At 43.8% G+C, this 24,081-nt stretch overlaps 1 protein-coding gene across 4 annotated transcripts in view; it reads right to left on the bottom strand.

The window, feature by feature from the left end:
* Positions 1-4,800: 4,800 nt before the first annotated feature.
* Positions 4,801-24,081, bottom strand: part of epha5 (EPH receptor A5) — a 53,808-nt gene continuing 34,527 nt past the window's right edge. The window contains exons 6-17 of one of the 4 annotated variants that reach the window (XM_077019587.1): positions 22,394-22,518; positions 21,279-21,438; positions 20,457-20,562; positions 16,796-16,863; positions 16,228-16,353; positions 15,605-15,790; positions 14,672-14,733; positions 14,328-14,537; positions 13,384-13,533; positions 9,464-9,657; positions 8,288-8,443; positions 4,801-6,968 (exon numbers count right to left, since the gene is read on the bottom strand). In XM_077019587.1, coding sequence (XP_076875702.1) covers positions 6,863-6,968; positions 8,288-8,443; positions 9,464-9,657; positions 13,384-13,533; positions 14,328-14,537; positions 14,672-14,733; positions 15,605-15,790; positions 16,228-16,353; positions 16,796-16,863; positions 20,457-20,562; positions 21,279-21,438; positions 22,394-22,518 — 1,649 coding nt within the window. In that variant the 3' untranslated portion in view covers positions 4,801-6,862. Of the gene's footprint in view, positions 6,969-8,283; positions 8,444-9,463; positions 9,658-13,383; positions 13,534-14,327; positions 14,538-14,671; positions 14,734-15,604; positions 15,791-16,227; positions 16,354-16,795; positions 16,864-20,456; positions 20,563-20,657; positions 20,940-21,278; positions 21,439-22,393; positions 22,519-24,081 lie in introns of those variants that run through there. The other 3 variants (XM_077019588.1, XM_077019591.1, XM_077019589.1) reach the window with 3 other exon arrangements.

Genomic DNA, 24,081 nt, shown 5'->3' with positions numbered 1-24,081 from the left:
AAGGGTTCATAAGAATGAGTGACTGGCTAAGGCAGATGTCAGTGGATTCTATATGAATGAAGTTGCAAGAAAATGTATGGATATTACAGCCAGCATTGGCCCTAAAGTAAACAAATCATACCTTTTCATACAATTTTATAATAAGATATTAAAGTCTTGAAATAATGAGATAATATTGCTTTACTTATGGTCTCCTGACTACTAGCTTTTAAAATATCCTTGATCCCTGCATGGTTCAAACAATAATTACATAAACAACTATAAAACGTTTAGTTTGAAAGTACACTTTAGTTCAAGACTAAACTATATCCAGCTGGAAAAAGGTTTCCATGGATCCACTTTTGGATATATTTTAATCTGAACCTTCAGAATGCATGAAGTCTGCTGCTTTGACCCAAATTGCAGTATGGACGTCCTACTTCCTGCAACTGCTGGTGCTTATGTTGATGCTTATGTTAAAACACAACTGCTGTTATTTTGAAAAAAAGAAACATAACTGATTCTTTATGGTCAACAGGGCTAAATGGCAACACTCCTTGGTACCTTCAATTAATGACAGGCAATTGAAAACCAATTAGGCAACCATCATAAATCATTGTGCACGGAAATATGGATTACAGTAGTACACCTCTTTTTTTTATCCCATAATAAAACATAACTGTGACTCATTGTTAACAAACATCGCATTTTGTACGTCGGCGATTACCGTGGAAAGCGCTCCCCCGGGGAGAGTGTAGCCAGAAGGCGGAGCGGACGCGAGCAGGCAGGTTCTGAACGGTCCCCGCGCTGATCAGCATCATGAGGGTGAGCAGCGCTGTTCCTCGCCGCCGCCAGCGCGTCTCTCCCGCGGCTCGCGCGTCTCTCCCGTGGCTATCCCCTTCAGTCCCATCCGCCCACGTGGCCCCAGGAAGCAGAAAAAGCGGAAGGAGTCTTACTTCAGAGTAGCAGCGTTATGTCATATGAACAATAACACATTTCTAAGCTATAGGGCTTTGCCCGAACAAACCAAAATAAATTAGGCTGTCTAATGTATTGGTGGATGCACACGTGCCTATACTTTAGTTCTAGCTTTGTAATGCTGTACAGCAAACAATCCACATTTTAAGGAGAGTCCAGCATTACAATTAGTGTACGTTTTTAAGCAGCATCACAAGTAGAAGGCCTCCATACTCTAGAGGAGAGTCTAGGAACACAAGTTCTACCTACAGACATGACAGTACTCATTAGGAAGAAATAATAGCCAGTCTTACATGCACTGGCCATTATTAATATGCCTTTGCTTTGGGATGTCACAGGTTAACTACTATTTCATTTCACCTTGGACGACCTCCAGAAAAACATACCTAATAACATTGTCAGCACCCCTGCTGACAATAGCAATTTAGTGCTCCTACACCTAGGGTGAAGATAGCATGGCATTAAACCACAAGAGACCTTGGAACAGTTCTTCTGAAGTGACAAATACAATGACCCTTGGCCTGAACACACGCACACACACACACACACACACACACACACACACACACACACACACATGCGCACGCACGCACGCACACACACACACATGCACACACACACACACACACACACACACACACACTTCTTGTCTGCACACACATCAGTCTGAGATCGTCTGTTGCCCATTGTGCTGAATCGGGTGGAATTGTGGGACAGAGACATCGGGCTGATCCCAGGATGGGGACAGAATTACTGGGCTGGGACGTAGCAGCTCAGATCAATACGGGGACGCAAGCCTGGTGAACACCGGGGGATGCAAGCAGCCACCCTGAAGCTAAGGAGCAGATAATTGCACTGGCCACGTGGTGTTATCTATGCAGACATATTAGCGTGTAGCAGACAAAGGGGCTGCTTGATGATTGGTTGGAGAGGATAAACGGGCATCATGGGTAGGGCTGTGAGATGGACGGTGACCACACGGATGGTGACCACACCGACCACCACTTTAGGTTACAGTGCTGAGGTCCGATGTGAAAAAGCTGCTATCGCAGGAAGACTCTAAGTGAACAGGGAATGTACTGTAAAGCATAAATTGCTGCCATTTATCTTGAAAGAAAACTATTGATATTGCAATTAGACATAACAGTAAACATTGACTTGAAATTAAAATGACCCTGTGCATCCTTTTCCCAACTCCATGGTACATAAAAAATATTTGTATACATAAGCATTTAACCTCTTCCCAATAAATCCCTTGTTTAGTCTCTGGTGCTTTTTAAATGATGATTATTGTGAGTATTGTCTTAGATCTTAGGTCTTAACAAGAGACTTAAAACAAGAACAAACTACAAAGCTAATTTAATGAGTTGCTAAGAAAAGAACTAAAAAAAAGGAAATGAGCTAAAATGTATGTAATACATTGCCTGTACTTTTTATTAGAAAAATATGCAATCAACCCCCACTCTGGCTGGACTAGGAGACTCAGATGAAGGTCATTCATAATGATTAAAATCGAAATGATTTGTAAATGACTCACGGGACTAGGAGTCCAGTGGCACCTTCATACAAGGAAATTGCATTACCAGTCAACCACACTGCCGTGGGAGTACCACCTCCACCACCACCTCCACCACCTCCACCACCCTTCCCCGCCTGAAGCAACGGGCCTTCAACAGCACAATCAAGCGCAGCATGAGGAAAAGCACCAGCTGATAAATGATACAGAAGGGGCTTTATTGCTGATATGGAGTTTTGGGCCATTTCAGTATATATTGTGCCCCTGAGGTTGGAAAAGCACCGATTGATAATTAACACCCAAAGCGATGTTTAGAAGTGCAATTTCCCAAGAGAACGCAAAGGGTTAAATGAAATTTTGGACCATAACAAACAACTGCGATTGTTTGGCAAATATAAGGGCCACACCATTAACATATATAGTAGCTGTGCTGCTTTTAAACCTGCGTATAGCAAGAGAGTCAGAGGTTGGTGCAGGTGACGATCCTGAAGAAGTTAGTGTCCCAATTTCCACTTTCACTTTAAATTAATCAGGTACTATTTTGCACCCTCTGACCCTGTAAAACTCAGTATACACACACACACACACACACACACACACACACATATATATATATATATATATATATATATATATATATATATATATATATATATATATATATATATGAATATATATATGAATATCACTGTGAAAGAACACCACCATGCTGATTTTATTTCCAATTTATTAGAAAAAAATATAAAATTTTATATATTACACTACAAAAGACATTTACACAAACAAAGCACACTTACAATAAAAGGGAGGAGTAGACAATCATCACAACAGCTATTTTTCTGTGCTTTTAACATTTTCTTACTGGGACGATGATGATCCTATCATATTCTTAACGGTTGTGTTTTAAGGAGATTCAAAACCATATTTATGTTGAGAATTTTTTTTCACCACACAATACCTCAACACCATGCACACAGGTTTGCACTGAGTGGTTTCATGGTTTGCATTTCATGTCAAGGAAGATCTGCAATCTGTGTATCTGCTGTGTATATACACGCCAGCATTTCACAGTCAGGTCCCAGGAGAGCTGACATAGTTTTTTTAAGACCTACTTTTGTGTTGGTTTGAGCTCTGGCCTTCAAACCATTCAGCCGATCGGAACTAATGATCAGCTGATGGAAGGGATTTGGCTGGTCTGGTCTTAAAGGGGATACTGGACAGGACCTCACTGCCAGCACTTAAAAGGAACCATAAAATAGATGTACTCTGTTCTTCTTATGCTGTAATTAATATCTGCATTGATATTGCATTAGAACCACATTTAAGCAGTGGTAACATACCAACAAATATGTAATTTAGTGCGATCTATACTGCTTATGATATTCTAAAACCGTGTTTGTGCTCATTTTTGAATGGGAGTGAATCCTTGAACTTGCGCAGTGTTGATGCCAAGAGCGAGTGAGTGCCTACAGCCTTTCGCGCTGGCTCTGATATAATCATACTGCTGCAGTCCACGAAGCGGCTCTGAAGCACACTCGAGCTTTAAAACATCTGCTGAACACGACAGAGGCTAAGACAACATTTTGTTCTTGCAAGAGCTATTGTTGAGTGTGCGTAAGTGGGTGTATATGTGTAAAGTGTGTGTCTACATTTCTTAGGACAGGAAAATTATTTCTGTAGTGTTCTTGAAGCAAAAATGTCTGCTTTTCTTTAAGGAAATTAGAAAACTAAAATTATTCTAAAAGGTGCATGTGTCAGTTTTCTGTCTTTATTGTGCTATGACGTCTAAGCAGAACTATGCAAATATTAGATCCATGAACAAAAAACGGTCCAAGTTTTTAACTCAAATTAAAATGGACTTGTTTAACACTAAAATGTGCACAATTTGACCTTGGCCCATTTGATAACAAAACAAACAGGTAATAATTTGTTGAAATGAACACATTTGTAAAAATACCATTAAAATCTCAAAAAACACATTCAGCAGAAACCAGATGCTGCTGTTCAACGACAGGACGCTCAGTACAAATAAATTATGCTCCATCACAGAAGTTGGCTAAGGTGCTCATAACAGGAAAACAGTAAGGACAATATCAAACCACTAACAGCTTCATAGTGTTTTCAATGTGTTCTTCACTTTCATCTTAACAATGAAGCGTACTGTTACAGCATGTAAATGAGTCATCAAGTTATCCTGCGCAGGTGAGCACCATGTGTATTACAAGTTACATATGCTGCATGTGAGCATGTGGTGAAATTGTAGATATCGCCTTGCACAATCCCATAAAGCATGTACTGCACCACAAGGTCCTCTGTAATAGGTGCAACTCTGACAATAACAGTAATGATCAATTGTGGTTTGTTTTTTTTGTCATGAAAGGTGTAAATACAATGTAAGCATCAACCTTTTTTGTTTCCCTTCTAGTTTTAGCATTTGGTCATTAACTGATGCTACCTGGTACATCATTCAGTTAGTGTAGTAAATGGTTTGTAATTATTACATTTACATTTAAAATATACATGGGAAGTGAAAGGGGAACGGTGCAGCTGTACTGCTGGTTCTAATGGAAAGGTCGAACATTCCTTAGACCTCACAAAACCTCTCTGGTTAGACATCACGAAACCTCGCTGTTTAGACCTCACGAAACTTCACTGTTTAGACGTCACAAAACCTCGCTGTTTAGACCTCACGAAACCTCGCTGTTTAGACGCCACGAAACCTCGCTGTTTAGACGTCACAAAACCTCGCTGTTTAGACGTCACGAAACCTCGCTGTTTAGACCTCACGAAACTTCGCTGTTTAGACGTCACGAAACCTCGCTGTTTAGACGTCACGAAACCTCGCTGTTTAGACGTCACGAAACCTCGCTGTTTAGACGTCACCAAACCTCGCCGTTTAGACGTCACCAAACCTCGCTGTTTAGACGTCATGAAACCTGGCTGGTCTGATATCCTGTATCCCCCATCAGTCTTTTCTCCCAGTCTTGTGCTGCTTACACACTGAAATCCATTTACTCTGTTAATATCCTTTAAACAAGTAAAATTTTAATAGAAAACTTAGGTTTTGTTGTTGTTTGTTTTATCATTAAATAATGGACCTAAGTACAGATTTTGTAGTATGAAGTTTTTTTTTTATGCATTGAACAGACTTTGAAATTTAACTTTTAATTCAAATGTATGATATGTCTGTCTGTTTTACTAGGATGACGCCAATATATTTAAATCAGGTCAGTATGTTGCAAAAGTATTTAGATGTTCAGGGAGAATTGTGATTTTAATTTCTAATTGTATTTGAAAATCTGCTGAGATCTAATGCTGTAACATTTCTAACTGCACAAAGTTGTGCCCTTGAGCCCTTAACTAGCGATTTTAAAAGATAAATGTTAGTAACCTTTTGTGTCTAATTAAATAAATAAGAAACAAAATGTATCAACACAGCACAAAGTCACTTTTAGAAATCACACATCAGGTGCAGTCAAATGACCAGCTGTAACTGATGAGCTATTGAAAAACACTTGAAGCACGATGAAGATTAATGAACTGTACAAAATAAGTAAGCCCATTTTTGTCACTAATGTATTCCAGCTATGTTCTCTAGCTAAGAATATGAACTTGGATGAATTTGGCCTTTACTTCATCTAACTATACACTATTTACACTGACAATTTTAACAATGGCTGAAACCAAATACAGTTTAGTCTTTGAAGTGTAATACTTTATATGTATTTTTCCATGGGCTTTAGACACATATGTTATGCAAAAGGAAAATCTGTACATACGTATCTATTGCAGTAAAAAAAAAAATCCCCAAAAACTAAAACTAAACAACAAAAAAAAATTCTAACAAAAAATGAAAAAGCCAAAACAAAAGAAAACATGCAAATAAAAGAAGCTTGACATCTAATATTGCTTTGTAATACACAGCCGCTTCTTCCTCTGGTTGATATGGTTTCAATCTTACTGCGTGAGCTGAGGTTTGAGGGATCTTGTGTGGAATGACATCTGTCAGTGTAAGACTGTAGGTTCTGTTGTATTTCTGGAGGTAATTATATTGTTGCATGAGGTTCTGAGTAAGCGCTGTACAGTCCCGGGACCCCTGACAGCTGGTCAGTGGTCCTACCTGGAGACACGCCACATTCCCGCCCCCTCCCCAAATGTCTCACTTCCACCACGTCCAACTTGGTCCGCCCGCAAAATGTCCAAGCTGTCCGAGCTGTGCATGAACGCCCGGAGAACTCCTTGTCCTGCCAGTGAGTCTCTGCCATTTTGTTACCCACGGATATCAAGTAATTCCCCCTTAAATAGTTCAATAGTTCCATTCAATAAATAAGAGTCCATGGTAAAAAGTGCTAGGCTACTACTGTAGGCTGTGGAGGTCAGAGGTCAGCCTCAGACGGGTATGGTGGCATTCATGATCTGGACTCGCATCTCCTGGATGCTGGTGAGGATCTTTTTCTGGTGTCCAGCCAGAGTGACTCCAACCCTCCTCAGATCTCTGTAAAAGAAGACAGACAGTGAGATATTTACTCATCTATAGAGGACATTGAATCAGCATTTGGCATTAAACAAAGATCTAAACCACAAACACCTGAGTATTTTTAATTTACATATTTACTCCACCCCAAATAATGGTCAAATATAAAATGTTTTACTTCATTACTACATTTGCTATTTTTACTTCTTTTTTTTAAATAAAAAACCTTATAATGGTAACTCTTTTACAAATGAACGAAGGAGCCAAAAGAGCCATGTGAAGTACAGTTCTGTGTGAGGAACAGTTCCGTGTGAGGAACATTTCCGTATGAGGAACAGTTCCGTATGAGGAACAACTCTGTGTGAGGAACAGTCCCGTGTGAGGAACAGTCCCGTGTGAGGAACAGTCCCGTGTGAGGAACAACCCTGTGTGAGTTCTTCTGCATAGAGTTCTCATTCCTCACTCACTTTCACCTGACATGAAAACTCAGATGGTTCTCTTCATTACTTAAAATATATTTTGCAAATTTTGTCATGAAGGAAACCCAATATATTACTTGCTTTTTAAAAACACACAAAACATATAAATTATGAGCACAAAAACCCATATACATTATTATATAAATAAGGTTCTTAAAAAAAAAAAAAAAAAAAAACTTATATTTATACTTTATACTTTTGTATAAAGTATTTGTACAGCATCAATACTATTTCAAAGGTTATTAATACAATTTTTTGCTACATATACTTTTTTAAATGTATAAATAAGCTTGAAAAACATGGACTAAGGACTTTCCATGACTTCCATAACTTAGATATAAGTCAATCAATCAAAGGCTTTGCTCATTAGGGTTCTGGACCCATAGTATTGTTAACCTTGTAAACCCTGTAAAGCTGCTTTGCGACAACTTGAGTTGTTAAAAGCGCTATACAAATAAACTTTGATTGATTGATTGATAAGTGCATGACAAAAACTTTTCATGCTCTTAAATTGCAGACATTATGCCTCATATATTGTAATTACAAAATTAACTGGATATTTGCAAATAAAATCTTTACATTTAACCTGACACTTTCAATGAAGAAGTTTTATTGTTATAGACAAAATAATTTTAAATATCTGCCTCAAATATGCAGAACTGGACCAATGAGTTGGGGTAAGATCTGAAAACCTGGTGTTAAACTAATCAAAACAAAATCATAGTACAATTAAGCCCTGAATTTTTAATGTCCTTATGTTGGCTGTTCGTACATGGCAAACAACCCTCTCTACCCACTGCAAACGGCGGCAGGGGTGGGGAAGGGGGGGGGGGGGGTGGTGGTGGTGGTGTTGGGACTCACTCCAAGGTCATCTGAGTGACTACATCCAGCGAAGTGTATCCACTTTCCATGAAAAGCTCGGTGTATCGACCCATTTTTATGGCATCTAACCATTCCCCTACAGAGCTGAACGCACAGAGCTCCGCACTGCCATGTTCCACTAATAAATTGGACACCCTGTGGGAAAGACAAATGGACCGTTGAACAAATGGATGCATAAATCTACCATTAGAGTACTACATGAAGACTGTGCAGTCACCACACAGACAGGCCTGAGCTGAACTTCTGGGCATGTATGGAGGCCGTGAAAATTGAAGATTGACAACAACGAAAAATACTGTTTCTAAAGCAGAAGACAAAGTTCGGGACTGCTGCCATTGACATGGAATAAGTGCAGGTTTGGGCGAAAGTGATGTGGCGTCTCACCACTGGACAATCCAAATTTAGTCTGGGTTTGAGCAAACTTGCTCTAATTTACATCATACTACTGAACTGTGATATAATAAAAACTTAAATCCCAGAATTAATCTCAGTACTGGATTTTCTGTACAATGTATTATTCTATGATTTTATGACAGAATTATGTCTTGAAATCTGGACACTCACAAGAATAAAATAAAATCAATATAATTAGTGACAATTTAGACATTTAATGTAACCATAACAGGCAAAAACCACAATTACAGTGTATTATGTTCCCTCATTCCAAGTCAATTTATTATTAAATGTAACCATAATCCCATAACACAATAGATAATAGATTACTGCAGGATGCAAAAAATACAGAACGATTTACAATGCAGAAAATATATTTGATACCATGTAATCACTGTAATTAGAAGCCATTTGTACGCTGTCACTTTTGTTTAACTCAACATTAAATCATGACATAGCTGAGCTTATTTGTTTCAAGTGTCATTAAATCTTGATTTTCCGTGACAGCCGTGTAGCAAGAGCTGTTAACACTGGGTTATCGCTAGTTCACAGACATGAGACGATTTTTATGCTTTTATGCAGCCCGGGATAATAAAATGCCATAAATAACAACAGTGTTAACATTTACTTCAAACGGAGTTATACTTATAAACAAACCAGGCATGTGGGGAGAGAGGGATGGAATGACAATGGAAGAAAGCAAAACAAAAACATGGTGTTTCAACAGAGTAAGTGTCAAAGCGACACCTGGTGCTCCCCCACCTGTTGGACGGGTTGACCACACTCTTCAGACTACTCGGGTTACGGATGAGTTTGTCCAGTAAGCTGACGATCTCATCAAATTTGGGCCTACTGTTCCTCTCCTTCTGCCAGCAGTCCATCATGAGGTGGTAGAGGGCCGTAGGGCAGTCCATAGGGCCCGGCAACCTGTAGCTCTCCTCCACAGCCTTAATCACCTAACAGCCAAATACGTACACACACACTCAGTATAATACACGCTGCACTGCAAATGAACACAATGTTACTGTGTTAAAATTGGTGTCCACACAATATCTGTAGTGTATGAGGATGGTTATCCTGAGCTAGCAGAGGTATCTACACTAGAAACCCCACACTAGTCTTGGGCAGGACGTCTTTAGATCTCATGGATTCCACTAACACATTCGTTTGAGATTCTTGCCTCTTGTTGACGTGATTGCATCAGGTAACTGCTACAGATTTGTCAGCTGCGCATTCATGATGCAAAAACCTCTGGCTCTACCAAACCCTACAGGTCCTGTCCTGGATTCACACATGTTGCCTGTGGAGACCACTGAAACAGAATGAACTCATGGTCACGAAACCACTTTGAAATCATATTGGAAACAGTTCTTCTAAAATGGGTCATTTGTGACCATAACGGGAAGCAGTAAGGGTTGGCATGAATGATCACACGGGCAGCAGCATTCACACGATGCTTTATTGGTATTACAAAGTCCAACATCCAGTTCCAAGGAAACATTGCATCACCATTGCATCACCAGGACCCATCTGAATTATTGACACAAGGTCCATGGATTCACGCTGTTTACACCAGATTCTGACCCTAATACCCACACAGTTTGAAATTCATCAGACATTCTTCAACTTCTCAGTTGGGTTAGCCTCAACTGGACGGCAGGAGTGGACCAGCTCTAGCTCATCTACCTAAATGTTCGACATGTCATACTCGACAGAGATGCTTCTCTGCTTGTCTGTAACAGCAGTTATCGGAGTTGCTGAAGCTGTCCTGCCTAGCCTTTCACATCTGACCTCTGACCTCTTAACAAAGCGTCTGTGTCTGCGAACTGCCATCTCTGGATGTGTTTGTTATTTTATGCATCGTCACGTTTGATTATTTATTTGATTTGCAGTTGCAGTACGGCTGCTTCTTATATCAACGTTCTCCACAAAAGCAGAGTTCTGAAGGAAAGCTTCGTATAAAATTCAAAGCTTAATTTCAAGACCACAGGTAACATGGATAACATGCATACTGTGCTTCTACGGAATAAGTTAATGCTAAAAGACTAGGGAAGTATGTCACTCTTAAACTAGTTAAACTCGTGAAGTAGATTAGAGGAAACTAGATTAGAATGAATTAAGTATTTCATTGTTTTAATCCACAAATAGTTTCAGTCAATAAACAAAACCAGTGTAGCAGCTCTTGGTTAGCATATTGCATGTTTACTTAAGGTTCAGAAAAGTGCCGGGAGGAAGGATTTGACTGCTGCACTGGGCGAGATGCCGACCTCTCATCTCTCGTTCTCTCCCGCCCTCAGCCTCGAACGAACCCCCCCCCAATCCCTCACTCCCACGCCGCAACAGAGAAACTCAACACAAGAGCAGCTCAGAAACCAATCCCCAACGGCAAAGTCTCGAAGAGAGAGAGGAGGAGAAGAGCAAGAGCAAGTGAGAGAACAAGACAGGGTGGAGGAGAGACAGGGAGTGGAGAGAGAGAGAGAGAGAAGGATAGGAGAGAGACAGGGTAGAGGAGAGAGAGAGACAGTGGAGGAGAAGAGAGAGAGACAGGGTGGAGGAGAAACAGGGAGTGGAGGAGAAGAGAGAGAGAGACAGGATGAAGGAGAGAGAGAGAGACAGTGGAGGAGAAGAGAGAGAGACAGGGTGGAGGAGAGAGAGAGAGTGGAGGAGAAGAGAGAGAGACAGGATGAAGGAGAGAGAGAGAGACAGTGGAGGAGAAGAGAGAGAGACAGGGTGGAGGAGAGAGAGAGAGTGGAGGAGAAGAGAGAGAGACAGGATGAAGGAGAGAGAGAGAGACAGTGGAGGAGAAGAGAGAGAGACAGGGTGGAGGAGAGAGAGACAGTGGCGGAGAAGAGAGAGAGAGACAGGATGAAGGAGAGAGAGAGACAGTGGAGGAGAGAGAGGGGGATCTAAGGCAGCCCTCATGAAAGCATTAAATAAAACATCAAATAACTTTCTCTTTCCCAAGTGTGTGTGAAACAGATTAATGATGGCAGGGAGACGGGGATCTGAGGCTGGAATGAAGCTGTCACTGGCAGGCTAGGAGGCGGGGCAAAAGGTCAGCTCTGCTTGATAACAACATGACTGGAAATTGCACCTCCTTCAGGGACACACAGAGCAAACTTTGGCATCACATCCTTCTTTTCAGTGCCACTCAAACACAAACACACACACACACACACACACACACACACACACACACACACACACACACACACACACACACACACACACACACGCTGCTCTCACCGACATATGACATGAGCGCCCACATGCCAGAAGATGAAGGAGACAAAGACAGTGAAGAATCCCCACGACATCCACTTCAGTTTTAATGATACGGCACAATATGTACAAAGAAAAAACAGTAATAAAAACGAAAATCTGTAAACTGAAGTCTGACAAAGAAGTGAGTGAGATGCGGTGTATCTCCGCCGTGGCTAATGCTGTAGGTTAATATAGAGTGAGGCTTGTGCAAATCAGACTTCTGCTGCCTACAGATAAAAAAAAACCTCACACTGCATCTCTTTTAGCAAAGTTCACAAAGTTCGATGAAGTGAGAACTCCAGATTCTCTCTCTGCGCTCACAGCACCTTCCCCGTGTCCCCGATTCCACCGTTCACCGTGGCGCAACCTTTGACTTGCCCACTGGGGGCCTCGGCTAGCCAATCCCCCACAACCCCCCTCTCTCCCCACCACACTCCACTGCTCTCAGCGTGAGACCCCATCCCCACTGAACGTGTTCAATTACATCAGTTTAGCCCCGTATCTCCCCTCTGTTCCCATCGGTTTATGAACTGCTACGTGCACAGTTCCCCATGTCTTAGCCTCGTGGTGGCAAACCACATTTCACATACCATTCACACACAGTTCTGACATGGCCAGGGGAGGCAATTACAGCAGAGGTGTACGACTCGGGAAGATCAACGGGGAGCCCGTCTCAGCCAAAGCTCATAGTCACTAAAGAAGCCATTCATAAACATGAGATTCCAGCAACGAAGAGGCACAGGCTGAAAAATAGCTTAGAAATGTCTGCATAAAAAAAAAAGCTAATAGATTTATATAACTGACGTACTGTCTCTAATCTATACTTTGTATTGGTGGGGAAAAATACAGCATAATACATTATAAATACTAAAGCTAAATTCCATTTTCATTTTGAATAAAATGTGGCAGACTGATTTGTGACTAAAAAATGATACTATAATTAAGATGACATTACAGAACGTAGCACTATGGGATGAAACAGTAAAGTGGAGTTGTGTTAAAATGTGCTGCTCCACAATTACATATTTTAATTAGTTTTGTAATGAATTCCTGATAAAGAAGCAAATCGATAATCATTTATGTCATGAGCATATGAATATTTAAATATTCCAACAAGTCCAACACTACTGTACAGGATGAGCACAAAGCAGCATTGAAAATGCTATTTAAATGCTATCTTCAGTTCTAGAAGCAATTGAACAGCGTGAGTTATGGAAAGATGAAAATTCTCTGAATTTGTAATACTGTCACTATAGAACTCAAGTAATAACCCGCCGGTAATGATATTTCATGCTTCTTTTTTTTTTTTTTTTGCACCTTGGTGAAATGTGTTTGCGTTCTCCTCTTTTTCCGCTTGATAAATTGTGTGTTTATGACAGATTTATGGAATTAGGACAGCAGTAAAATGGTAAACTTACGTCTTGATTGCTCATCTCCCAGTAAGGTCTTTCGCCGTATGACATCACCTCCCACATGACGATGCCGTAACTCCACACGTCGCTAGCTGAGGTGAACTTCCTGTAAGCAATGGCCTCCGGGGCCGTCCATCTGATGGGAATCTTCCCTCCCTGAGCGGCACACATCAGACCAGATTTCATCAGAAACATTTCTTGTCATGGCATGTTTCTGAACACTTATCACTCCACGTTCACAGCTGGGGAGGACGGAAAGGTGTCGGGGTGGGTAAACACGGCAGCCGTCGCTCGGACGTCGCTGTGTTCTGCCTGCTAATTGGCTGTCTTGGAGATGCCATTCCACGACTGGCAGAACCTCTCACACACTATTAGCGAAGAACATCTCAATTCACCTCTCCTCAGACAGCTCACACACAGCACCGCACAGGAACACACACATACACACTACTGTGACATGCCAAGGTGGAAACAATGAAAAGAGAAATAATAATGAGGCAGCACCAATTACAGCGGCCAACGCTGAGTTGCTAATTATCCTGCGTTCAAAGCGTCACTCGTCTCCACGTTTATTAATAGCTACTTCAGTCTGGAGCCTAAAGGCCTCCTGCAGACCAGAGTCCTCAACGCAGGCCCAGCAGAGGGAAACGCTCAGCTAATATTATTACGACTACCCTGTTCGTTGCAATAATCTCAAAGAGATGGTTATGATCAGTTGTGTATATAGTATGGATGCATCAGAAAGGGAGGGAGAAACAGAAAAAAGGGGGGAATGAGATTGAGAGAGAGAGAGAGAGAGAGAGAGAGAGAGAGAGAGAGAGAGAGAGAGAATATGTGAACAGTAGCTGGCTAAAGCCACAGATACTGGAGAGGGTTGAGCACTGACACAGATGGATCTGGAGTGCTGGCTAATGGCCTGGGGGTCAGGAGGTCAGCGGGTCGGAACATACGCGGGTGGTGTAGGCTGCCTCCGGGTCGTCCTCCAGCACTCGCGACAGGCCGAAGTCGGACACCTTACACACCAGGTTGCTGTTGACCAGGATGTTGCGAGCGGCCAGGTCGCGGTGCACGTAGCCCATGTCGGAGAGGTAGCGCATGCCTGACGCGATGCCCCGCAACATGCCCACCAGCTGGATCACCGTGAACTGCCCGTCGTTCCTCTGTGGGACGAGCGGGACAGGCGGACAGGCAGGGCGAGGGTTGGTAACACACACTCATCTACAACGCTAGCATGTCTCCAGCATCTTTTCATTGTACAGTTAAGATCGAGAGAGGAACGAAAGAGCAGACGCACCTTCAAGAAGGTGTCGAGGGAGCCGTTCTCCATGTACTCGGATACGATCATCACCGGCTTGCCTTGAGGAGAAAGGACAGTAAACCCAGCGAGTTACTTTCACTGAACGTAAGCTAAGGAGCTCATCACAGCTGCTAGAGCAGCGCTAGCATAAATCTGAGACACTTCACTCAGTCATAAACTAATATCCTAATACTCTCATTAACCTCCTCTAGATCCAGAGTATCCATTAATAACCCTCATAGCACTGATGAGTTTGTCTTCCAGAAGTAGCGGCATGAATGAGTCAGAAAGGCTGAATGTTTTTTTTTTTGCTCATCACTTTGATCATACACATGACAATACAATAGAAGCCCAACCTTTCAGTAAAGGGAAATATTTAAAGAACAAAATTTCAAAATAACACCTGTCAAAATTATTGGCAGCTCTGAGTGCAATACTTCATACAGCCTTCCTTTAGCAAGGAGAAAATATCATATTTGTTGTACAATGCTAGATAAGGAGGAGGAATATAAAGGTATTTGAGATTGTTCTTCCATCTCTCCTGACCGTTGTGAGTTCATGGTCTTTGCTTGCAGGCCTCCTGAGGAATGACTAAGAATCGTTAGCTTTGTTTATACCCTGCTGAAACAGGGAGTTGTTATTGACCACTTAAAAGAGTTCTTAAAAGTCAGGTGTACTTAAAAAAAAGATTACTGTATTACTGTGAACTGAATATCAGCTTTTGTTCAAAAATATAAATCAGGAATTGGCACATTTGTTTCAGAGAAAAATCATCTAACCTGAGAAAAGAAAAGAAAAGAAAATGTTAAAACAAGGAAATCTAATCCTTTACTGAATAGTGAGACTTCTCTAATATGTCAGTGTAAGATCAGGTTACATGGCTGTTCTGGAGCCGTGTGCGCAGTCCCACGTGTGGTACCACACACTCACTCTTAGTGACCACGCCTTCCAGGTGGATGATGTTGGGGTGGTCAAACTGGCCCATGATGCTGGCCTCGGCCAAGAATTCTCTGCGCTGTTTCTCCGTGTAGCCCGCCTTCAGGGTTTTGATAGCCACCATGATCTCTCTCTTCCCCGGGAGCCGGAGTGGACCACTGCACACCTCGCCAAACTCGCCTGCTCCGTGGCAGACACGGACGCAATCAACCGTCCAAAGCAGAGAGGAGACGGAGAGAGAAAGAGAGAGAGAGAGAGATGCCTTATCTCACTCAAACACATTTACCCTGTGCAGCAAGACAATACATCTACATCAGCGTATGATGTATGTCAAGCCAGCTAGAGTCTAAAGGAGCCACTTCGGTTTCTGCATGTCTGCTCAACACCATAGCATTACATGCAGAGCACATTTATTGGAAGTTTTGTTTAAGTTATATATCAGCCCTTTGTACATCTTTGACTTTGTGACAGTGAATGCGCTCAGTGGTATGGAAAAAAAATGAAATGATAATACAAAAAGAAAAATGAAATTCATAGAACAGTGCTACATTTTATAGGCAGATGCAGAACATTCCACGTGAAGCCTGACTGAGCTGAACTTCCAGAAGCTTCCTCACCTGCTCCTATCACGCGCTCTATCGTGATGCAGGAGACTTCAATCTCTTTGGCAAACTCGTGGACAGCTTGGTTGGGGTCTTCATAGGTGTGAGGATCAATATATGTACGCACCCCTGGGAATTTAACTGTAAGGACAGAGAGAGAGAGAGGGGGGGGGGTGGTATCTCAGTCCCACTGTTTTGTGGTTGAGTTAGATGGAGTGTTGCCTAAGGCACTTCCCTTTCTTTTAAACCAACATAGAGGAAATAACTATGGAATGTGGAAGATGGAATTATGTGGATGGGGATTGAAGCGTAATGTGTCTCGTGGCTTCTAGTTCCTGTGCTCAATACCTTCTCACGTGCAGATGTGTGGCGAGGGAGGGAGTCCGGCTGTCAACTCAGCCTAGGAGAGCCGACACCACGTCACCTCACACCGCGGCCATGCAACATCCAACATAGCTGTTCCCCCGCTGAACTCTGCCTGAACCTGAAACTGCCTGTCCTGCTTTCCCGCTCTTTCTCCGCACGACACTAACCGTGCGTGCGGGCGTATGTGTGTGTGTGTGTGTGTGTGTGTGTGACTCACTGTGGCCGTTATGGAAATGCATCTTCTCTTCCTCTGGGTCTTGCTTTGCTTTGCTGTAGCCACAGCGCCTGGTGGAGGAAAAAGCAGCTGTAGCTGGTGGATGTGTGAAACTCTCCTCTCCTCCACAAGCACCACTGCCTCCGTCACATTCCTCTCCCCCTTTCCCCTTCCCATCTCTCTCTTTCTCAGGTTTTTCTCTCAACCCCCATTCTTCGTATCTGGTATGTAAAAGGAGGCCAGTAAACAGACAGACAGAGGCAGACCAACAGGCAGGCTGGTAATGGCTTTATCTGGGTTTCTGCACAGGCTGTCTCTAGACTGTACACACACACACACACACACACACACACACACACACACACACACACACACACACACACACACACACACACACACAGAAACGCACACAACAGCAGTTCTTTCTCTAGCCGGAGAAGTACCGCATGTGTGTGTGTGGCTGTGAGACGTAAACATCCCACTTCAACACTTGGACACGCTGGCAGCAGCACTCTCGCAGCGCCATGACAACGCAGCGATGACTCCCGATTGGAGGACCTGAATTGCACATCACATCCACTCCTAAACTGACTCACCAAACTGCTTGACCTTATTTATAATCAGCAAATCCTGTGTAAAATATCAACAGCGTATTATATTTATCTAACAGACATGCGGTGTTTAGGCATTAGTATTGCAGCCTCCCAAGGGTGAAGCGTTTGAGTGTATCAGACTCTCAGACTCCAGCAGGGAGATTTCTTGCATAACAAGCCATTTCCCATCGGTGTGTAACTGGGTCCCTCTCACAGTCCTTTTGGGATGGAGCAAGGAATGCAGAGCTGTTGATTATTCCCTGGCGGGTATTTTGGGCAGACATTGACGAGTGTGTGTGTGTGTGTGTGTGTGTGTGTGTGTGTGTGTGTGCGTGTGTGTGTGTGAGCGTGTGCGCTTGTGTGTGTGTGCAATCTTGCAGGATTCAGCTGCATACTTCAAGCCTCAGGGTAAAGGACATGGTGTATTGGGTTGAGTGAGTGGTGCACACAGTCTGATTCCCATCCCAGCCCAGCACCCAGCTTCCATTCGCTGGGCCTGATTACCACAACCCCCCCCCCCCCCCCCCCCCACGCCCCCCCCCCCCGCCCCGCCGCTGCCCCCGTGACATCACGTGCGCCTCATCTTTAGCATGAACAGAATTTCGCATAACACCCTGCTCCAGTCATGCCGGCGTGGCATATGGGATGTGACTGTATGGCACAGTTTGATCTGTGTTAATGTGCCGGAGATTCTGCCTCGCTGAACTGTGGTTCACGCTCGAAAGTTGCACGACTCGACAGACTCGTTGAATTCGTGCGAATGTAAACAGAGGCACACGGTGGACCAGAGGAAGGAGTGAGATACACAGCGTGAGCAAGAGACGCTGAATCTCCCAATTCTACAGTAAAGCCCGACATGGTGACAGCAGAACCAGCAGGGCTGAGCATGCGTGCTCCGTGATCAGGATCCAAACCCGTTTTGACCTCAACACGCCTGAGCCTGCTCGGTCCGGCACCGACACCCTGAACAGACGGCCGCGCTCGGTCTAGCACCAACGGTCCAGACAGCCCACCGCAGCAGTGACTCCGCCCCTGCTTAGCATTTCATTCACAAGGACCACTGACCCCATAAGGCCAGGACCAGCTGTGACAGCACAACATGTGGCAGTGGCTTCCCCAGCCATCCCTGGGACGCTGGAGGTCGGCAGGGGGGTGTGGTTGGGGGGAGAGGGGCGGGGCCAGGGTCAACACGGTCCACCGATATGCCGTTCGGAGTAATTGCTTCCAAGAGCCTTTGTCCTTGAGGCACCCGTAACTTAAACGGTGGCTTTGGCCAGGTGTGGCGTTGTGGCGTGGTGGCCTGGGGGTGGGGGGGCTCCTCAGACGTTCCTCAGACGTTCCTCAGACGGTCCTGCACTCTAGCCCCCCTGCGGCCTTTTCTGGCCCTCCCCCTGGTGCCTGGTGTAAATCTCACTGAGGACTTGACAGCATCAAATTAAGGACTGTGGTGGTTCAAGGGGAGAAGGCAAAAAAAAAGAGGTAAAATGAGAGACGGTGGTGCCTGATATGGCTGGAGAGAAAGGAGTCCTCCACACACACCCACACCAACACTCAATTTTCAGGTCGTTGAAAACAAGCACCGGAGAAAAAGCTGTTTAGATAGAAATGGAATTCTAATGTTATTCTGTTGTCCTGATCTTTTCTGTGCTGGAATATTTGTTCGGTTTGAACGGCCCCCTGTTGTCATCAAGAAGATTCATGCATAATCTGAACGACCAAACTCCCTTTACGTCTCCTACGCCGGCTACTTAAGGACACGGATCTCTCCAGCGAGATGACTACAAACACGGGATATTCCTACACTTCCGTCCATCACCGAGCAGCCTGTCACCCGCTGCGCTCACGGCAGTGAGCACTTCTATCTCTGCTTCCCGGGCTCTCGCCAGAGTCTCCTGTGCATGCATTGCTCTTGAGATGCAAAGTGGGCCAGGATGGGAGAAGCAGGATGTGTTCATGGGCTCCTCATCCCGTTTTGCCGCTTCGATCGGGGGCACGAATCTCGCAGCACAGAGCACAAACCACAGAGGTGCTCATACCCCCCCCCCCCCCCCCCCCATCCACCCACCCAACAGATCTGCAGATAATCAGCATAAGCAGAGACGTGGACAGCTCAACAGCTCCCAGGTGATATTAAGGAGCTGTATTGATTTCCGTGCAGGAATACACTGCCACATATTGTGTCATTCCATTTAAATATATGTGCCGCTTTTAAGTAGCACAGTCTGCACTAATTATAGGAGCTACGCTAAGCAAAGCGCATCTAGGCCCTGAAAGTATGTCAACTACGTAATAACATTCACTACATTACTCCCCAGGTGGAACATTACAGTGCATGCTTGTTTGTGGTAGTTATACACTTATATGCGGCCTAACAGTGAAAACTCAATCAATCAACAATGGTAAACACTACTAATAATAAGAAATTATTATTATTATTATTATTATTATTATTATGTAAATGAAAAAGATCTAACTTTCCTCAATTGCGTGAACACTAAGTTTTAAACACTTTGCTTCTGCATCAGCACCTGGAGTTTTTGCAACATCATTTGTTTTTCTCACTGCTTTCATGCAGAACGCAGAATTCAAAAGCTGCACCACATTTATGCAAATGTTTACCATGCATTTACACTGCATTCACATTTTCAGCACTTGCACAGAAAATGAATGTTTAAATCTCCATTCATGTATTTTATCTCCATTTAACTGCAATGATTTGGCACTGTTCCAATGTCAAATAAACTGATTATGTTTGATGAATGGAAAATTCAGCTAACAGCTTCCCCAGGAATAATCCAGAGTGATAATAAAAATGAAAATAATAATAATATTAATAATAATATTAATAATAATAATAATAATAATAATAGACAGCGCTGCGGAGACAGCAGCGCTCACCTGAGCGCTGCGGAGAAAGCAGCGCTCACCTGAGCGCTGGATGAGACAACAGCGCTCACCTGAGCGCTGGATGAGACAGCAGCGCTCACCTGAGCACTGGATGAGACAGCAGCACTCACCTGAGCACTGGATGAGACAGCAGCACTCACCTGAGCACTGAATGAGACACTCACCTGCCACTGAGTAGGAAGCCGGTGACCAGCGCCAACAGGATGATGCCCACAGTCACTGCCACAGCGATGACGGGCACCTGGCCCTGCTCTCTGGAGGCCGACACTGCTGAGACGGAGCGTGAGATGGAGCGTGAGACAGCATGAGATGAAGCAAACATATTTCTAACCACTTTTCAGGTAAGCAACATTTAAAAGGCACCTATTACTCTCTTTTCCAGTGTTCATAGTTTTATTTGCAGGGTCTACTAGAAGAAATTTGCAGGCTTCAGTATTCCAGACACACATTATTTTCCCCATGCATCAGTCTTCACACCCTGTTTAACATGTTGTAATAGAACCACCCACTCGATGAGCCCAGTGTGCTCTGATTGGTCAACTTACCCACTCTGCTCTAGCTAAGCTTGCCAGGGGGTGGGCAACAAGGTTTGTGTAATCTTGTAACAAATCAAAGGGGCTGGACTTCTAATGAGGCATTTCAAACAGCTGAGAAAGTGGTAAATGTGGGAGAGAGTTACTCCCTTTGGGCTTGGTAACTTTTGTAACTGACTACATGCATAAAAAGATATATAACACACTAACGAAAAAAGAAAAATCTCTAAAACCTCTCGAAGCATAATTTTAACACTTTTACTTTTAACCCTTTAACACTTAACAAAAATGGTCACTGTTTACTGTGTAGCATTTGCATGATGATAATTAGCATTTAGCATTTCTCCAGTTTCCATGTAATAAGGACTAACAGTCCTTTTGCTGACTGTGTGAAAACTACGAGTTCTAACATTGTTGAATATGGCTTTAGTGTGTGTAGGTCCTCTGACTTACGGTACGGGCTAGTCTCAAACTCGAAGCGGCGACTGAAGCTGCCATAACCTGCAGATGTGCGTGCTCTGATCTGAAAGACGTAGGCTGAGGACGGCTTCAGCCCGTCTGCCACGATCTCCGTCTCCTTCGACTTGATGATGGTGTAGCTGGTCTCCTGATCCTTCAAAGCACAATGCAAAAGAAAAACAAACAAAAAAACACATCAATAGAAACTGTTACCACAAAGAAAGAGAGAAAGTGACAGTGAAAGGAAAGAAGGAGGGGAAAAAAAACAACAAAAGGCCCCATGTCCCCTGAGACTGTGTGTGCGTGCGTGCTGGAGACGGGTGTAGAGGGACAGGTACAGGTGAGGATCACTTTCCTGCTGCTGAGATGTGCACTTGTAGAACTGTGTTGTAAGGACTCCCAGCATTAGGGGAGGGGGGGCTCTCTTTAAAGCGCCCGGTATCAGTGTTCCCCAGCCGGGCAGCTGCGCTAAGGTCACGTAGGAGGCCTTGCCGCTTTCAGCTCGATTCTCCCTTAAAAGGGCCCGGACGGCGCGGCAGGACAAAGCGTTGGCAGGAGGAGCAACTGGAGACTGCCGGGGGGGGTCGGTACCAGGGTCAGACTCCACTGGAGTCAGGCTGCATCTTTTAGTGCACGTTTTGTTGCCAAAGGGATGGCGGGACTGTGGGGCCACGTCATCCTGTCACACCACGGCGATGAGCGCTCACTCGGAGCTGAAATGGGCCCCTTCCCTCACCTGATACATTAAACATGAGGAGAGCAGCGGTTTGGTGTCGCTCTAATCCGCTCTGCTGTGTGCACGGAAGGCAGATAATCTGAGCCTGGCCTATGAAAATATAAGCGCCTTCCTTTATAATTGATTATAAGGAAGAAAATAGCAATTCACATGTTCATTTCAGTACAGATTAAAGCAGAAATAGTACAGCACAGCTGCCCCAAATGTATATCAGCCAAGTCTACTTTCTTCCAGTATAAGCAAAACTTACTGCATTCTTCATCGGTGTCAGTGTACTATATAAAGACGAAGTAAGAAAGATGAACTTAGATGTCCATGCGCATTGCAGCCCTATCGGCTGGCCCCGCCCACACTCCCAAGCTCCTCCCATCACCTTTTCAAAGTACTTGATCTCATACTCCAGGATGATGCCGTTGGGCCGGTCCGGTTGTTGCCAGGACACGGAGATGCTGTTCTTTGCCGTTTTGCCTTTCTTCACCACGGTAATCGGAGAAGGTGCTAAAAGGGGGAGGGGGGGGGGGGTGTACAGTTTTGTTCACTCTTCACACTGAATCAACTAAAAATGTGCATGACACAATAATAAAAGGCTGAAGTGATACAGCGGCTGTTGTGAGTGTGTCATGTCCGTTTCAGTTAGTAATGAGTTGGTCTAATGAGCTTTTCTTAATTAAAATGAGGCCTAGATACAATATTGTCAAATGCGTGTGGTCAGCTTTTGCTACAGGGTGATCTGATACATTTTTATCTTGTCTGTTTTATGAGAAATGAAAGCAGTGGCAGTGGACAGTTTACAATGGTCACACTTCATTTGGTGTCTATAAAAAAATCACAGCAGCTGGTAATAATCGCCTTGATTTCACAAAGTACTTATTCTAGTCTGAATCATCTGTACAAGCAGGACATCAAGATTAGTGTCCATCATGTGTATAGTTGATCGTAGTATAATGGCAGCACTGTCTGTCTAATCTTACCTAGGCTATCAACTCACTGTGCTACAACACACCATTCTACTGCAAACACAGTTCATGTTGTTCACTGCTGCATTTGAGAGAGAAATAGCTAGATTTTCAAAACATACGCAGCTTCAACAGTTGGGAAAATGTTTACAAATAACACTATAAAAATCTACATTTTATACTTTTATACTGGGACTATTACATAATGCAATACATCTTGAAATCCACTACATACACACTGGGGAATCCTTGATGTAACATTGGGCAGCCTTCTGCCGTACCTGTGGTGCACAGGCTGAAACTACAATTATTACATCTCAGCTGTACACTGTGCACACCTAATTTACACTCTTCAGCATGAAACGGTCTGGGAAACATCCGCACAGTTACTCTTCATTGCTGCACACGCACACCGAGTCCTCTCCGCACGCAGCGGGCTGCCATCCGGCTTGAACGTGACCTGCAGGAATCCGACACTACTCTGTATTCGGGAACGGAAGTGTCAGACTGTGACCATGAGATAAAGAATAGTTAGGCATGCTCAAAAGATCCCTGAGGTGTCGATACAGTAACCCCACTGCTACAGTGTGGCGTTTAGGGCACAATACGTCTCACTGACAGGGGAGTAAAAAAAAGCTCACCCCCCCCACCTGCCCCCCTCCCAAAACAAAGGGTAACTGTATCCCTCCATGTGCCCAGACAAAACTATAATCATTCCTATCTTAAAAGCCTGAAACTGAATACTTGGCAACTTGATCTGCAGGCAAGCAGGGTAAGAGCTCCTTTGTGAAGGGTGGCTAGGCCACTTAAACGCTCTGGCAGCCTGTTAAATGTTTGACTTTCAGTCAAACAGGAGATGTGGCTCCCCTGCGTTATTGATTTTCAATAAGCTTTAAGGCCAGCCTGGGGAATTCTGATCTATATTCGCGATGACAGACAACGAAAACATCAGCAGGGGGTCCAACCGAACAGCAGCAGAACAGAAATGGGCAGCAGCCATAGTGCTTCCCAGAGGAGGAAGAAAGCAGGATCGCTCTGCACATGCTGCTGGATATGTGTGGTCATTTAGAATTACGGCATTTTATAATCTAGCGTTAACAGATGC

This window comes from Brachyhypopomus gauderio, chromosome 10 (assembly GCF_052324685.1).
Source record: "Brachyhypopomus gauderio isolate BG-103 chromosome 10, BGAUD_0.2, whole genome shotgun sequence".
Lineage (NCBI taxonomy): Eukaryota > Metazoa > Chordata > Actinopteri > Gymnotiformes > Hypopomidae > Brachyhypopomus > Brachyhypopomus gauderio.
Note: the sequence above shows the minus strand (reverse complement) of the source record. Positions and strands in the feature narration are given on the sequence as shown.